This window comes from Lissotriton helveticus, chromosome 9 (assembly GCF_964261635.1).
Source record: "Lissotriton helveticus chromosome 9, aLisHel1.1, whole genome shotgun sequence".
NCBI lineage: Eukaryota > Metazoa > Chordata > Amphibia > Caudata > Salamandridae > Lissotriton > Lissotriton helveticus.
The window spans coordinates 997666826-997684747 of record NC_136070.1 but is presented as its reverse complement, the minus strand read 5'-3'; the positions used below and the strand labels follow the sequence as shown (position 1 = coordinate 997684747).

At 44.2% G+C, this 17922-nt stretch overlaps 1 protein-coding gene across 1 annotated transcript in view; it reads left to right on the top strand.

The window, feature by feature from the left end:
• LOC144783109 (F-box only protein 2-like) overlaps window positions 1-17922 on the top strand; it is a 72308-nt gene that overhangs the window by 28481 nt on the left and 25905 nt on the right. The window contains exons 4-5 of the mRNA XM_078662258.1: window positions 13513-13608; window positions 16345-16483. Coding sequence (XP_078518384.1) covers window positions 13513-13608; window positions 16345-16483 — 235 coding nt within the window. The remainder of the gene's footprint in view (window positions 1-13512; window positions 13609-16344; window positions 16484-17922) is intronic.

Sequence of the window (17922 nt, the reverse complement as noted above, 5' to 3'; positions counted from 1 at the left end):
AAATGACTTAAAATGACACCTTTTATATTGTTACATGTCATAGTCGGTGTTTGGAAGCCCAACGCCATGCTGTGCATGGCCTTCTGCTGTGCGATGTGGGGGGTGGGCACCATGCTCATCACCCAACTTCACACCATGCACGGTAATGCGCATCTTACTTTACGTGAAAACCCCAAAAGATTAAGGTGACGTTCTAGTTAGGAATTGTAATGATGTCTTACTTTACCTTGAAACAAACCTTAGAAATTTACTGAAAAAAATCAAAGGTTAAAGGGGCGTTATAGTTAGGTGAAAATGTCAGTTAAAACAGAACATAACATGTGTATTTGTAAAGTGCACGTTCCTCCTGACGAGGCATTTTGGCGCTGAATAACAGATGTCTATTGTTACCCAACTCAATTGTACTCATCTTATCTACTTCAGATGGATGAAAGGCTGAGTAGACCTGCCGGGATTTGAACCTGTGACCATGAGGTTGAACACAAACCCCTGCAGTGGATGCATTAGTCCACTGAGCGACCAGACCCGACATTTTAAGCTCGCAAAATCACAGACATTAATATTTATAGCTATCTCAAGTAACTATAGCTTGTGCCCTAAAGTAACTATAATTCGCTCCCTTGCCATGCACTGGTAATTACCTCACATATTACATCACTCATGAAATTTTCTATGGCCTTAGTGATAACATCACTGCAGCATCTGAAATTACATCATTGATGACCACACTGTACATGGCGGGGTACACAAGTTTTCATTAAGAGTTAAGCCTTGAGGGACCATTAAGAAACTAGGGGGCATATTACCAACAACTAGCGGTATTTATCGCTAAATGGGATTAGCGACATTTTTTCTATCGCCGTGCTTCACCTGATTTTATCGCAGAGAGAACTTGCTATTAGCAACGCTTATCTCAAATGCGACAAATTTTCAGGCGTTTGCGGCGAAATGCGTGAATATCGCTGGTAATCCAGCGATATTCATGCATTATCGCTATATGAGGACTTAGCCATAATATCCAACTCCCATTGGATATAATGGCTAAGAACTGGTCTGAGCAGGCATTAGTTATCGGACATATTCGCGCTTAGCTCGAATATTTCCATCGCTACGTCTGCCTTGCTAATAGGCGATAGCGACATTAGCGACTGCTTTCAGTCGCTAACAGGTTGAGTACGCCCACTTTGCATGTCATTAGCGATAAATATCGCTGACATGCAAAGCGGGCCCCAAACCGCTCGCTATCGCCTACAAACCGTCGCTAACTGGTGTTAGCGAAAGCTTGCTAATAGGGCGATATAATTATCGCCGCTTAGCGGCCGAAAACGGCCGCTAAAGTGGCGATAATCACATATCGCCCGCCTTGGTAATATGCCCCTAGGTTTTACTGGTGAAATTGGTCGTTCTGGGTCTGATTTCATAGTAGTAATGAGGCCTGTAAAAATACATGCAGTTTACTCAGCAGAATAAGTAACTATAGTAATACAGCTAAGCTAATATTTCTGCCAGGGTTTCTTCTAAATGCCTGCATATATTAGCACCAACACTAGGAGAAGTGTTACTGTTTTTTTATCTTGTTTTAAAATATTTTTCTATAGGCTTTTGAATAACAAGAGAGAATATCTGGTAGGCATACATAATTTATGATATATTTGTTACATGTAGTCTAACAACACTGACATTTGCATTTACATTTAAACAACATCTTAAAAATTACTATTATTGTTTCAGCACAAGAAAATGTATTTTTAGGCATGTGGGTTTGATTTAGTAGCTTCAAGCTTATTAGATCTCAACATTATTTCTGTAGTTTGCAGTAAGGGTACGCAACCTATTTTGATCGGTCAGTTTAAACCGATGAAAGTAGTTTTACTTGGCATGGAAATGTCATAAACAAAGACACTAATACAATAAATGTATAGGCCTCGTCCATTTTTTTAGACAAGCCGCGTCTAACGAAAGGGCCGTGGCCTCCATTAAGTGCACTTGCGGCATGGGGCGCTTGGAAATAACCCCCTAAAAAAATATTTGTAAAGCAATAGGTCTCGCATTTGTGAGAGTGTAAGCTATTGTCATTTACAATGATAATAACTTGAATCCTCCTAAATGCAAGACCTTTTGCATTGCAAAGAAGCGGACGCCATTGTCTCGGCTGCTTGGAAAGTGAAAGCACACTATTCCTCTCTCTGTCTATTCTACCTTATAATATACGCTGGAGAGTAGACCAGACCAACGCAAGTGAATTTTACGAATCTACTGTATCACCCGTAAAACCTAATAAAAATATATTTTTTTTTAAAAAAAGCGCACTGGTGCGCTGAATGTTGTTACAAAGCACGTTGTGTCTGCAGTAGGACAAAACTCACTAAAGAAAATAGTGCTTACAGACTAAATAACACAGACGGTCTTACAGCAGCAGTAAAAGGGCAAGTCCTCATGGGAGGTTATAAATGAAGACAAGGCAGTACTAATAAGGGACAACCAAGCCTATTACCGAATCAGAAGCCAGCATTTACAAACGGCAAAGACACAACCCAATGAAAAATATGGACAGAGTGGGCGGAGCTTCAAGTGCATACTCTAATACAGCATGCCTTGCAGAGCAGCACATGTGCTGCACAGGCTCGACCTAATACATCACACAAAAACAACAAATAGAATTGATGCAGTGTGCCAATCCCAGCAAAACAATTACAATACTGTCAACTGCTAATCAATTTTGTGATTGCGGTTATCTTATATAAAAAGTTAAAATCTAAATTTGAAAAAGACATTATTCAATATACGCTCCCTCTGTCTATACGCGTATGCTGCCTTTAATTAGCACTTTTTTTTAGATGTGTAGGGTATAGGGGCGTAATGCAGGCCCCGGTAGCTTCTTTGTTGCAGAGGATCCTCAACTTTTCAGACCCTGAATCGGCACGCGCCTGGCAAGGGCAGTGAGGGCAGCAGTTCAGGCCCCGTGCTTAGCTCACCAAAGGGGGTCCACACCAGTGTGCCTAAAACGGCTTTGCTTTTTCCCTTTTCCTCCATAGCTGCCACGGTTTCAGATTGCTATGTGTGACATTTTCAGAATTTCAGTGTAATTATGAGTGACATTTCTACGACTATGAGTGACACTTTCTCATGAGCAAAAGAAATAAGAAACTCAAAGAAGATCTTAAAACTGATAAAAAGCACCAGAAATATTATCTCTGTCCACGTGGGACCTGGATCAACAGGAAGGATATGTGATGGTCCAACATGAACAAGTTACACACGGAGGCATCTCAGCTGCCTAAGTGTCACACAGTCGCAGCTCACTGCACCACGCACAGGCTGTCGAGCACCATTTTGCATTATCCTCACCGACAAAGGAAATGTAGTGGGGTATGGACCTCATGATTTTATAGAGCATCTGCCCAATAGCTTCTGGAATTAACCACCATGTAAGGGACGATTCGCCTCTCGTGGGGGTGAAGCACACCGGAAAGTTGCTTCTTCAACCTCTGGGTAGCTTCGATATATTGAGTATATGCAGCTATTGGGTAGATGCTCTTTAAAATCATGAGGTCCATACGCCACTACATTGCATCAATAATTTAAAGCACTACACTAGTTTGCATCTATAATCCAAATTTAATTATTCGTCACCTTCCAAATATTCGGGTACATCCCTCTAAAAACTTGCGAATTCATCCAGGGTTGGATTATTTTCTGAAATAGATCTATTTGGACGCTCAGTAAAAAATCCTTGTCCTGATGATGACCATGTAATTATACAAAGGTCAAAATGCCGTCGATGTGGCTGTAATTAATGAAGGACGCATTGTCGTGCTTCATGTTGTTTCAGTTTTGTCCAGAACCCTTTTTTGCTATGTAATCCCTTCTGTCTGTCACTTGTCTGGTTTTGATATTGTACACCACATTTTTCATGTACCAGTGTATTGTTCTGAGCGTTTCTCTTAATTGCTTTACTATTTATAAACCGAATACAAATAATATATTTTTTTAATTCTTTTTCATATGGGTTTCTCAATATAGTTTGTTCTATATAGTCTCTCCTTTTTCTTTTTTAATAATTGAATCTGTTGGTATCACTGACTGTTTGTAAAAATTATATGTCTATGGAAACAGTATCTTGAACCTCTGTTAGGAATAAATGTTTGATACTGAAGGCAAGGGTCTGTTGCTGTTTAGTGCACTATTCAAATCCCCACCCAAAATCACTAGTATAGTCATTCGTTTCAGTATTTGTGTATATAGTAAGCCCAGGAAATCAGTTTGCAATGTGTTGGGAGCATATACATTGCCTATTGGCAATGGTTTGCAATTTAACTGTCCGTCCTCAAAGGCGTATCTACTCCAAATCTATTTCCGCTACCTTCATTACAAAAGCGAGTCCTAGTCTAGCCTACACCAGCATCCCTCTACCCCACTGTTGAGTAGATAGAATGATAAAGTTGGTCCTTCCACTTCTTCTGCACTATGATACCTTCAGTTGCTGTCAAGAGTTTCCGGTAAACAGTCTTCATCCACTTCCCTTGCACACAAGAATAAGTATATTTTATACCATTTGACTGGGCCCCCATTCCCCTTATATTCTGGGTCATCCATTTGTATATATATATTAGTAGTTGCTATTGGTCAGTTATGTCTTGTGAGAATAGATTGTGCTTATGTCCCAGATCAGTATTGTGTGCCTAGCGTTACAGCCAAGAAATGTGTATAGAGCATGTGTTTACTCATTTGTAGTGAACCTAGCTAACAAACAGCAAACAGAATGCATATTTGCCTATCATGAACAAGAGTCAAACTCCCTTTCATAGAAAGGTTCAGAATTACCAATGCGCAATAACTTTTAAACTATTTACTAAAGGCAGACCTGGCCACTCATGGGTCTGGAAATGCAAAGGGGGGCATTGATTCACCGCTGATCTGCCTTTGCATAATAGTCCACCATCCTTCAAGTCCTTCGTAGCAGCAGATCCTTTCTGTAAGAGCCATCATCAATTAGACAGATGAATAATTCAGCATGGGGAGGAAAGCGGGAGATACTGTGGAATAAAAAGGCTTTTTAGGTGCTCACTGATGCACATGCTAGTTTCCACAATACCTCCACCAGCCCAGGGCACCACACACCCTGCATACTTTCATTTGCTTGGTGTGCCAAGATTAATTCATCTGATGTCATCAGTGTGGCCTCTGGAATTCCTTCAACTACTGCATCTTCACCTTTCAGTTCTGAGCCTGTTTCTTGTGCTTGGTCAATAAACCTGGCCTTCTAATGCGATAGTTCTGCGGCCGCCTTCTATTATTCTTCTGTGAGTGGTTCCTGTCATCTGTGTTGCTTTTACTTGTGCATGGTCTCCATGGTGCAGGTAGTGATACCTTGTGCTCTGCAGCCCAGTTCTCTGCCCATGGCCCAGGCTTCCACTGGATTTGTGAAAACATTTGTCTATCTTTATCAATGATTTGTTGCTTTTTAGGAAAAAGGAGCATGTATTTCAGGCAAGCATTCTGAGGGTCCGCTTAACCTTAAGGAATAGAATTTGTAGTTGCTCAGCTGCGTTATGTGCTATCGGCATTCATCCATCAGTTGAGGTGATGATATGAGTCTTGGTGATCATGTTGGTACCTTGTGAGTTCTTTCTATCATGAAAAATGGTTGCCAGGTGTTTGACAATCCATTATTCTAGAAGGAGTTCCATGTTGTGCTCTTCTTTTCTTTTTCCAGGGAGATTCACTATTCTTGCGTTATGGCTTTTTGAATGTCCCGTGGAGTATTCTGCATTGAACTCTGAGTTTTATTTTGGCCTCTAGTTCAGATTCTTGGTTCTGCAGGTCTAGGATTGTAGGGTATGTGATGGCTATTGTTGACTTGTCTATCATAAATCTGTCAGAGATCTTGCGCTTATCCACTCTGAGAAGGTTCAGGTCAATTACCACCATATTTATCTTGGCTTCCAAGGCCTCTCTAGGCTCCACTATGACTACCAGTATAGTATCAAATTCTTTGGTGGCTGGTTTATCCACAATACTTCCTCACTCCATGTTTACTTGAATTATTGGGCCTGCCCTGCTTGGATCACCGTTTGGTGTTCTTTGGTTTACACATTTTATTATTGTTTGATCTCTTTTGCAGTGTGATTAACTCAGAGTTGTACGGTTTCCTACAGGCCAGTGTGACATTTAACTAGCCCCAACGCTGTACATCCACCCCTGGCCGCCTCCGAGGCACCTTGAAATGTCCTTCAGTCCCTTCAGCCTTATTTAGCTGTTCTACTGCTGTTGTTAGCAAGTATCCAACTCCACAACACCTGTGCTAATTCTAGGGCATCACTCTCATAATATGTTTCATGTTATTCTGGTCTGCTATGGTGCAGGCATGGCTGCATGGACTGTCGTTTTCTAGATCCATTATATCTAGCGCGTGGTGCTACCTTCTTTGCCCAATTTCTGAGATAAGTTGATTCAGTGACCATGCAGAGCTATTATTCGCTTTATCGCTGTCCTTTTGGCTGTAGTTCTTTACCCTGCTTGCTCCTTTGCATTAAAATTGTGCCTTTGCACCTACTTCATTACATGTCAATCTCGCCTTTAGCACAGCACAAACTATTCCAAGTTCATTGCCCATTTGCAGATGTCCAGTTTGCATTGCTTTTGTTGTGTAATGCTGCCCATCTTTTATCATACATTTCAGTTTGCTTACTCTGTTTCCCCTTCTGGGATCCAGAGGGGTACTTTCCTCATCAGCTTCGCTTTATTTGTATTATGTAACCAGCTCTGTTGCAGGAATAGCCCCTGTCACTGACTCCACTCCAGCAGTGGACATGAGTCAGCTCAGTCTGAATTTCCACATCCTTAATTCCACTCCTCCTGGACACCAAAGTGCTTTCAGGGCAGGTCTGCTGTACTGTATAGCTCACCCGGTGTGTCCCAGTGTGTTCTTGGATTTCCACCTGCTTCTCATGCCTGATACAGGATTGCAAAGCTGCATTGTCATGGACGAGTGTGTGTTGCTCTGAGTGGGGCAGCCCTGAGCTCTCTGCTCTCCACCAGCTAAAGATGCGGATCACTCCATTAATTCAGCTCTGCCATTCTACTGTGGATCACATTCTCTCCCGGCGCCATCCAAGAAGGTGAATCCACCCGGCCCGCTGTTCCAACTCTGTGGTCCGATGACTGCTCTCTCACGTCAACTCTGCCACCACCCATTGGGCCACACTCTTCCAGCACCATCCAAGATGGCGCCTCTGCTCGGTTGCGCTCATGTATGGAGCATTTTCACATCCAGACCTCTGCGGTCTAGCTCAGTCAAATCAGTGGTGCCTGGGCGTTATATCGAACGCGTTGCTGCCAAACAATGGTTCTGTGCAGCCAGGAGGGATGTATAGGATGCAGCCTGGTTACATTGCAACTGCTGGAGCCTCAGCGATGCATGTCTAGTCGGCCATGTTGTCTTGGCCACCCCCATGGCAGCTCTACTGATACTACCACTTCTAGTAGAGAGCTTACTACTAAAAGTACCACTACTGCTATTTCCCATATTATGCTTTCTCCATTTCTACTGCAACACTTAAGGTCTTAAAATATCATCATTGTTAATGCTGAAACTCGGGAACTGTTACCAGCAGTGCTACTGCTGTTACTTTAATGCTGCTATTACCCCAAGTACTACTATCTGTCCTACTCATACTGTTAATGTTGCTAGTGCTACTACTACAAATACTGGCGATGACACTCTCAGTACTCTTAGTGCTAAAGTCAATTACGTCTCAATAACACGCTTTAGTTAATAGTGTGTGTCTTATTTAAAGTAGATTGATAATGAGAAAACCTCCAGTTTCCAGAGGAAGAGCTCAATCCTGCGGTGAATCGTGCAGTGGCATTTCCTCCACCATTCAGGAATTATATTAGATAGGTGGATTCTCCACTGGACTATGCATTTCTCTGCAAATTGTGAGATTTTCCATTACAACCAACTCTAAATCGAGCCTTTGGTTTTCTGCAGTTGTTGATGATTTTTTTAAATGTATTCTCTTTACGTTAATCCTCTGTATATTTCTTTGGGTTTAGGGACTGTCATGCCCCCCCAAATAGGACAGGAGCCAGGAGTAGTAGACAACACGTCTTTATTCCTCTATGTCCTACTCGTAACTGACTTCCCATTCCTCCTTTCTTGCTCCTCCCTTTCCTGCTCCTCCCCAGAGTCTATCCTGAACACTAGACCGCTGTACACGATACTACATCTCCCCCTTTCTTAACAAAATAGAGTTAACTTCACACATGTTTATAGTTTCTTGATTGGCCGCACAGATCTGCAGATTGTCCGCATGGGTCATAAGCACGTTGCCATTCCAGGCTTAGGCTCAGTCGGCTCCTCAGGCGTTGGCACGGAATAGTCTGTTAAAAACACTGCATCGTTTGAGCTGTCAGCTGCCTTGACAAGAGTATCCTTGGTTGCGGGATTGTGCCTTTGAAAGTGCGAAACATTAAGTGCGATCCTCTGGTTCTCAGATTCGTTGCAGTTTCCAATAATCTTCCGAGTTATCCACTCATTTACAGATTCTGACGCGATCGTGGTTACCTTTTGTGGAGTGGCCGTTGATGGCTCAGTTCGATGGCGACAAACTGTGTCTCTTGGTAGCCCTCGTTCGACTGACGCTCGATCCCTTTCAAGAGTGGACGGTGTTCTAGTTCTCTTCCGCACATCTGCATGGACTCTTTCTTCCTTTTGTCTCTTCCGGTCGGGGGCCGCAGTGTCCTCTCGTTCCGAGTCGCGCATACCAGGCAGTAAGGCACTATCTGACATGGGTAGCTCGGTTTGGTCTCGGGACTCATTCGTTGACCTGGTTTGTCTCACCCGCTCACATTTGGGACCGGTGGACTCTTTGCTCATCCGGGCATGTGTGTGTGTCTCCCTTATCCACCCATTTCACCTTCTTCGCTGAGTGGTAGGATAGTCCTTTCTTACCCGGTGGGTGCTGTTCCGTATGTCTGGTTTCCTTCTGCAAGCGCGTTTAGTCAGCCTCGCTGACCCCTTCAGGGGTGCCGGGATATTCTTTATGTCTTGAAATTATTGTGACCGCCATGACGTGTTGTATTGTGGGGTGATCAGATATTGTGAGTCATTGACATGAGAGGTGCTGGTTGACTGGAGTGACCATACAGACATGCTTTCTGAGTTGGAGGGGCCTTTTGCTGGTTTCCTCTGAGAACGTTTCTTTGAAATTGATTTGACTGATACATTTCTTGAGCTGGTAGTCTGTGATGACATGCTCCTGGAGTCGGAGTCATCTGTGAAACATTTTTGTGAGTGTCGCTTTTGTGTTATTGCTGTGGATGAGTTATTTGCTAGCCACGCGTTAATTTCTTTGGTCTGGTCGTGGAGCATTTGGTCTTTGTCCCTCTCACATGACATTAACTGTCTCTTCCCAGTTTCCTCACTGTCGTGAATGTCTTTAGTGCATATGCCTATCCCCTTTTGGTTCCTGAGTGACTTACCACGCCTTATGTAATTTGTTTCTTCTTCTCGTTCGTTGGTTGCACTGACGGCAGTGACACTTGTGTAGTGTGTCCTCCTGCTGAGTGTTTCTTCAGAAGTGTCTACGACCGGTGTCCAGAGTTGGCGTGACTTGTCCCCTCGACTGTCATCTGTCTCCTTTGTGTGGTCTGTCTCACTTGATGTTTCATCCGAATAGTTTGTAATGTCTGTTGAATGATTCAATGAAGACTTCAATGAAGACGTATCAGTGAGGCTGTCGTAACCGTCCTTCACCGCCTTTTGTGTTGTTAACTCAGGGTGTTTCACGTCACTTGGTTTCTTCCGTTGTCTTGTCTCTGTTCTGCCTTCGCCCTCCCTCTTTCTGGTGTTGTACGTTTCTTGGGCTTTCTCCACAGACATGATAGACGTCTCCATTCTTTTATCTTCGTGACTTGCATTCGGGTGCAGTCCGTTTGCTGATTGTCTTGCTTTAACCCGCTCTCCAACGTCAGCCCTCCTGATGATTTCTTTTAGTGAGAACTGCCCTTGAAGGATCTTGCGTCTTGTTTCAGGTTTTGAGCAACCTTCAATTACCCGGAGTCGAACTGCTTCCTCATCTGTAAATGTATTGAAATGGCAGTGGTGCACTAGGCTTTGTAGCCTTGTGATGAAGTTTGGTAATGATTCTCCGGGTTCCTGCCGGGCCGCATTGAAAGCGAGGCGTTCATGATCCACTTCGTTCTTTGTGTTGAAATGAGCGCGTAGAGCCTCTTTGAGTTTTCCATATGTCTCTGTGTCTTTTGCTGAGAATGTTCTTATTAAGCGTCGTCCTTCGTGACCTACAAGCTGGAGTAGCAACAGTAGGCGTTTTTCATCCCTTCGCTCACCGGTTGCTTCAAGAAAGTCATCCAGTGATTTCAGCCACCTGTTCCATTGGGAGCTCAAGCTCTGATTGTTGGTCTGCGTCACTGGGGGTGGTATTTCAATGCGGGGTTTGGATATGTGTGTTTCTTCCTGCACCGACATGATGGTGAAATGGGACTGTTTCCTTTTCTTCCTGACCCCCCCTTTTCGGCCGATAGTCTTTGTTTGGTCGTTTCCTTTGGTTTTGATGAGTCGCTGAGCTCGGGTGACTCTTGTATGTTGACTTCATGTGGTTCTGACGTTTAGTTTGGTACTTGCCTTTGCTCGTGGTTGTTCCGTTCAGGATCTGCATGTGCTTGTGTTTGTTGCATTCGAGATTTGTACTGGCTTGTGCTGTGCTTGCTGTGTTTATCGTTGCTCGTATCAGTTATTGATTGTGTTCAAGTCGTCTTTGTCTGTTATTTGTGCTTGTTCACAGCTTGCAATTCTCGCATTTACAGTAGTTGTTTGTGTCCCTTTATCTTTTTGCACTCACCAGTGCTTGTTGGCTTGCATCCGTCAAGGTTTGTTCACTGATATTCCGGCACTTGCCAATGTTTGTTTACTGCAGCTGTTCCATTTGCCACTGCTTGTGTAGTACTGAAAATTCTGCACTCGAGAATTAAACTTCGTCGTAGCATGACGAATTTAGTATCAAAAGACCGAGAATGACGAGTACATCATGTACAAGCATTTTCACCATATTCGAGTGATGACTTCACTCGAATTCGTCATTATCGTTCTAAACCCCTTGGCTTCCATTTTGTATACGGCAGCCATTTTGTGAGTTGCCCTTTACATAGGCTTATAATCCAGCTAGATTCGATTCCAAAAGGACACGTACACCTTAATCGACTTCCCTATGACCTGTGCAAGTTGGAACCATCGCCCCAGGCTGAACCTGTTTGGTCAGTTCCTCTCCCAGTGGCCGAACGAGATAGCATCAAGGCTCAACAGGCTATAAACCCCTTGCATCGCACCCTGCCGAATCTTGCTCACACCTGTCCCTGCTCTTTTCTCTCTCACTTGCTTTATGATGGGGAGGTGCCCGTTTTATTGGGGTTCCACCGGTATCTGATGGAAATGCTGGGCCTTGCCGAGTAATTTGTTATGGGCTGGACAGAAAGAAATGTGGGCTGTCATCATGACTCTGCTTTTCCTTTGTATTGAAAATATGTCAATGGTATGCTGTAAAACCAAGAATGTTTGCCTGAAGCTTAATATTGTGTATAAAAAGAGAAGCCTGACTTTGTAAATTTGAGCAGTCTCCTGAGAATATACTTCCCGTGTGTTGTACTTCTAGGACGCTTGTTACCTTGGTTGCAGCCAATAAAATCGATCCTTGACTTCACCTAGAAGACTCTGAGTTTCTGTGGTCTGAATCAGGAAAGGACTCGAGGTCTTTGGGTGTACCCTGACACCGCTGGGTTACCGGTTCTGTACTGGTTCTGAAAACCCAGTACCTCACTTGTTCCTTTTGTTTAATGCATGTTGAGTTTCTTTTCTTGTCTTTACCAGTGCTTGTTTGTCCTTTTCCAGTGCTTGATTTGCAACTTTCAATGCTGCCTGACTTCAAAATGGCCGCTTATAATTTCCATAGGGAACTGTCCTCATGGCTGCCTGACTTCAAAATGGCCGCCGTCACTGAAGTCTCAGTTTACACGAGACTTCCTCACTGCTCATTCTCACCAGGGCCAATTCAGATAGGACTCACCAGCAGCCGGTCTCAAAGGCAACACCTTCCAGGTCTCCACGCCTTTCCACAGCTGCCATGTTCAGGTAAGGTTGAGGTGGGCTCCCACCTTGCTTCTCGGGGTCCCGCGCTCACTCGGCGACAACTTGTCAAGTCACGCATCGGGGGTGAGCTCCCGATTTTGGGCGCCAAACAGCGCTCGGCTTCAGGCGGCTCCAGCGCTCAACAGCGCTTGCTAGTCAGGGCTTCACACGATCGCCTGATCGTGGAGTTGGCTCACTTGCCAGGACTTTAAATTGAATTCATGGGTCTTTGAGACTCACCCTCGTACTGCCGATCGTGGCAGTTTGTCCCCGGGTGCTCTCAGACTTCTGTGCTGCTTTCCACTCCGTGTATTTTCTTCCAGCCGCTTCGTTTTGAGGTGGAGACGCTCCGGGTGGCCCTCCGATTGTACGGGCAACTTCACTTCACTCGCGTGGGGCAGCATTCAGGCGCGACGTGTAGCGCGTTTCATTTTCGCGCTTCTGGCACTCGGCGCAGACACAGCCTGCAGGCTCTCTGGTCTTGGGCCGTTCACAAGCGGCAGGGGTTTTGGGCAAATGTGGGTTTCAGCATTAATCCCATCCTCGTCGCCATTGTCATGCCCCCCCCAAATAGGACAGGAGCCAGGAGTAGTAGACAACACGTCTTTATTCCTCTATGTCCTACTCGTAACTGACTTCCCATTCCTCCTTTCTTGCTCCTCCCTTTCCTGCTCCTCCCCCGAGTCTATCCTGAACACTAGACCGCTGTACACGATACTACATCGACGAGTCCTCGGGTAATGATTTTAACAGAGGCAAAAGTGGGCAACATTCCTTGTATATACATTTCAGGACTTGGAGGGTAGGATTGGTAGGTATTTGAGCTTCTTGGTCTGAAGAAAAAGAGCTGCAAATGTTTATTGTTCACCAGTGGTGCTATAATAAATCCTTCCACCCTCGACGAATGTCTGTTGCTGCTTTGGTGGTCAAGGGAGGCCCAAAATTAATGGAATACTTAAGCAAAACCCTAAACACAGACTGAACATGAGAAAGATGAAAATGTGATTTTGATGGGTACATCTGACAAAATGTAAAACTATAACAATAAGTAACAATTTATTTTTATTAAAACAATGTACTGGTACAATTAGAGCACCACTTTACGCCGATCTGCTTTATCATTGTTTAATTAATGCTGGAGTGTAGGATTAGCCCATCAGAAGTCAGCTTGTGTGTGTCTGGGGTGGTTTCATTGATGCAGACAATTTTTGTAAATCTAAGCTACCATGATGTTTCAAACACATCCTTGGCTGAATAAAGTCCTATACACACACACCTGGTGTCTGCTAGAAATTAGAATAGTACAAATGTAACAACCTCAAAATAGTTGCATATTGCATATTTCAACATGTACTTCTTATTCACAGGTGGTGCGCCAAGTGGCAAACTATTGACCTCTATGATGAAGGGTTTTCAAAGCAGTATCTGGATGAAAAACAGCCAGAAATCAGCATCTCTGATTGGTAAGGCATAATGTGCACACCACATTTCTTCACAATGCATCAGAAAGTTATGTTGTTATGGTTGCAATAAGACTCCACCAATCCAGTGGCATGTGTCCCAGAGATCTTCTATCTTTGCTCACATTTTATTTTTTGCTTGTGGTCCACTCTCACTTCAGGACAAGGCCAGGCCTGGAACCAGTGGTGGCTGGCATGGCTCATGGGTGGTGAGGCGGGTGCGGGCGCGCAGGGTGAGGGAGGTGGGGGGGAAACAGTGTGCACTGTATAAAACAAAATACATTAAAAAAAATAAAGACTTGCCTTGCCGTGCCGGGTCCCGTATCTCTGCGCCTGTCCTCCTCGTCGGACTGAGGTACACAAAGCACAGCCCGGCTCCCCTGACCAATCACAACGCTGCAATGCATCGTTGTGATTGATTCGAGCGTCCGGTTTCGATGTTTAACCAGGGAAGGCGGGCCTGGGCATGTTCTCTACACAGGCTGTAATGCAGCCTGCATGGAGAACAGGGAAAGTGCGCACTGTTTTGGGCATTCCGCGAGGGCCAGCCAAACAGTCATGTGCACTTAGGAGAGGGCAAACCACTCCTCCCCTGCCCTGCTCTGAGAGCAGAGCAGCCACGCCCGCCCACAAATGCATGCTCATAGCAACATGCTCTAATGTTTTACATAGCTTTTCATGCAAAATACGTTTGCCCCTGTGTAGTGTTGGTGCATGGTTAATTAATACACATTATAAGAAGATGTGCTATGAACTGAATATGCATTGGCTAAATATGCAACAAAGCCAAAGTCTCTTAAGACAGGAACAGGGAGTGTAGATTACAAGGAAAATGAGCTGGGAAGAGAGAACACATTCCATAATTATTTTCTAAGCTAAAGAGGCCACTGAAATCACGAGTTTTCTCTACACTGCAAAAAAAACACATGTTAATTCAGCACAAGCATTTCAGACTGACTAGGCCTCATTTCATGTTTCATGTGCCATGTGCTTTCCACTTGCTATAAAATCTGCGTCATTTTAAATACAGTCTTTCTGAAGCACAAAAATAAAGCAATGCCTGACTCCAGATGAAATCTGAGCTAGATCAGGTGTCTCCTTTAATTTGGGTTAACTTCCTTGCTCCTGTTGTTTATAGAGGTATTGTGCCTACCGATAAATTGAGCTGTGCCCCTTTAATTCCAAATTTAAATTTTATGCAGTAAGAGGTTTTCCTTCCTCAGGGTAGACCATGTCATGCTGACTCGAAGCTCCCTGATTTAACTTCATGTTTTGGAATCTGCCTGAAGTTCCTTCAAGGCTGCCTGCCTACCTCCTGAAAGTGGGAAGGAGTATACCTGGCCCTGCAGAAGGTGAGACTGTCCAAGAGGAGGAGTCCAGCATGTCTCTGACTTAAAAAGCATCTAGAGAAATCTAACTGACACAAACAACAAAGCCAAGCGGGACCTCTGCTCTCTCTGTTCCTGTGTCAGCTGCACTAAGACTTTGTAAGAACAAGTACAACTGGGTAGCCTGGCATTCTGGCTCTAAAGACAGGTGCTGCCACTATTGACATCAGGAAGCACAGATGTATTGCCATCAAAGCAGAAATGACAAAGGCACACCATGGGTGAGTTAGGTCAGACGCCACAACTGCTTCGAATGAGTACCTGTCTGTAACCAGCTCCTAAGGCCACCTCTTCTAAAGATGATTTGTATTACAGTACAAGACTGTCACAATGGCCCGCAGAAAAGGAGCCATCACCACAAGGAGGGAATGCATTCTTCCCCACCACACTATTAGGCCTGCCAGCAGGTAAATGCATGGTTTAGCCTACATCTAGGACAATACACTAACATGCGAAGGAGATTCTTTTACCGAGTAAAACCAAGGGGTAAAACATTCAAACTGAGTTACGAGGTTAACCAATGAGAGTATGTAATACCATCTGCATCTGTGACTAATCAGTGCCTCTGCTCTTAGTGTTTTTGGAGCTGTAGTCATGGGATCCAAATCAAAGCAGGGCTAAAGGACCAGGAAGGGGTTGTAGCAACTCAATGATGTAGTTTACAACCCTGTATTACACTCCTATTGAACTGTGCGGTATTTAGTTTTGCTGTGATCTTAAAATATTTTCTTTTACATAAAATATAAGTGCTGGGCTGGACAATAAGTTAATGTGTCTGTTGGTTGATTGCTGAGTTCTGAACTCTTGTGCTCCACACTTCTACTCTGAGAAGTCTGTGATTGCTGCCCTTCTTACCTCAAGAGTGAAGTGTGAAAAGGTTTGCACTTGGCTGAGTTTGCAAGTACTTGTCTGAGTTTGCATAGCCATCATGATACCGACCTCAGGACCCCAGTGGCAAATTACACGGATGTGGTCTGGGTGCCTTCTGTCTATCCCGAGGCCCTCCCAATCAGAGTGTGAAAAGAAGGGAACATCTTTGGGGCTACATGACTGACCACTGCCTCACCACTGTATGCAGACCTGCTCTTCAACATACCTAAATGCCTACTGCGTGCACACAAATCTGTCTTGCCTTGACCAGATTATATTTGATGATTTCTCCAAGTCAGGTTGCTCCCCCAAACCCAACTACCCACAGACCCGCTGTCTCAACCATCCACAGACTTGCTGCCTTTCAATTTGCTTCTCATCTTGGCTTTGCTACGTGCTACTTTTTCAGACCAGTGATGTTCTTTTAGTATACCTCTCACAAATTGTTTGTCATAAACAGTATTTGTTTTTCTCCATTTAGGTACGGTGGACGCGCCGATTGTGGATGTGTGTATGAAATTTGTGTGACGCTACTAGCTTCCGATAAAGAAGAGATAATAGCGGAATATAAAGAAGCACCAGACAGCATTCCACAATGGAATGATGAGAGCTATCACCAGGTACAGATGACCAAGAGGTCATGAGGGGGAGGCTTGGTCGTGGGGGTTACTAATTACCATCAGTATAAAGTAGTTGTATCACCTGTGAACTGATTCACTTACAGGTCCCATTTCCAGTTACAGCTAATTGGGGAGGGTTCACCTGTTGGGAAGAGAATCCAATAACAGCTTTCAGTAAGGCCAGATTAGCTGACTATGCAGTGGAGTATTTGCGATGATTACGACTCAATTTCCTCTAGTTAGCTGATATTTATATGGAAGTTACAATAGTTATTCTTAGTATTGTCCACTAAGCTGTTCAGACTTAGAGTTGGGATTATAAAGGCTGTCTGTATTCCATGAAAGGTTTATTTATGGGTGGACCTGAGTCACAAGTAGAGTAACATCTGGAGATGGGTGGGGATAATGGCTGTTTTCAGAGGTTAGTTCAAGTGGGGGAAGAGGGAGTGGGAATGGCTGCGATAATTACATGTGGCATCACCAAGACTCTCAGTATCACCAACAAAGTTGCTGTTTAGAGGGGAAACATCCGTTACCACGCAGTTACAACGACAATCTGCATTTACAATGTAGTCACTACCCCGACTACCACATTACCACGTATTCCTTTACCACACAAGTCGTTACAATGACTTGTTTTAAGGGGCGCCTTGTTGAACTGGTGTTGGATTTTAAGTAGTGAATTATACTATTCCAAAGTCCAGCGCCCCCCTAAGGCAAGTTGTGGTAACGACTTGCGTGGTCACGTTGCAGTCTGAGTAGAGCCTGTGTTGTAAAGGCATGTATGGTAAATACATGTGCGGTTCCGTCATACAACCTGTTTAGAGGGGCCACTCATAGTGCAATTTCATAATTGGGTTATCATTCTAATTTGGGCACCAGAAGGCAGGCAGGGGTGACTGGATCACAACTGCGGCGATTGGGTCATTTGCCTCTGGTTCATCCCTCTATGGGTCCACAAACTGGGCAAAATACATGCCTTCCTCACCTGACTCTCACTTTACGGAGGGTGGAAATTTAAAGCTTTCTCACAGAGATAGTGGGGCTGGCAAAATCTCCAAACTCAACAGTCAACAAAGAGACACAATAATTTGCTGCCAGACCAGTGGTTTTGTAAAAAGAGAAGTACTCTAACAGTATGAAGAAACATACTACACACAGGAATCAGGTTCAGGTACAGAGTTCTTCCAATGCTCTGGGTTACAACCAATGGTAGAGCTCCTGCACTCAGACTACACAAGGCAAGCAATGTGCTGCCCTGACTACAGGGACCCAGTACTGTGGATTCAGTGCCCACCCATTGAAAGATGAGTGTTACCGTGGGGACTCTCAGGCAAGAAGTGATTCAGGTGTGAATACTCTATTTAGTTATGTAGGTGATTACTCACTATGGGAGACCTGTATGTCAGTTCAAACATAATCTTACTGAAGAGTTTGTG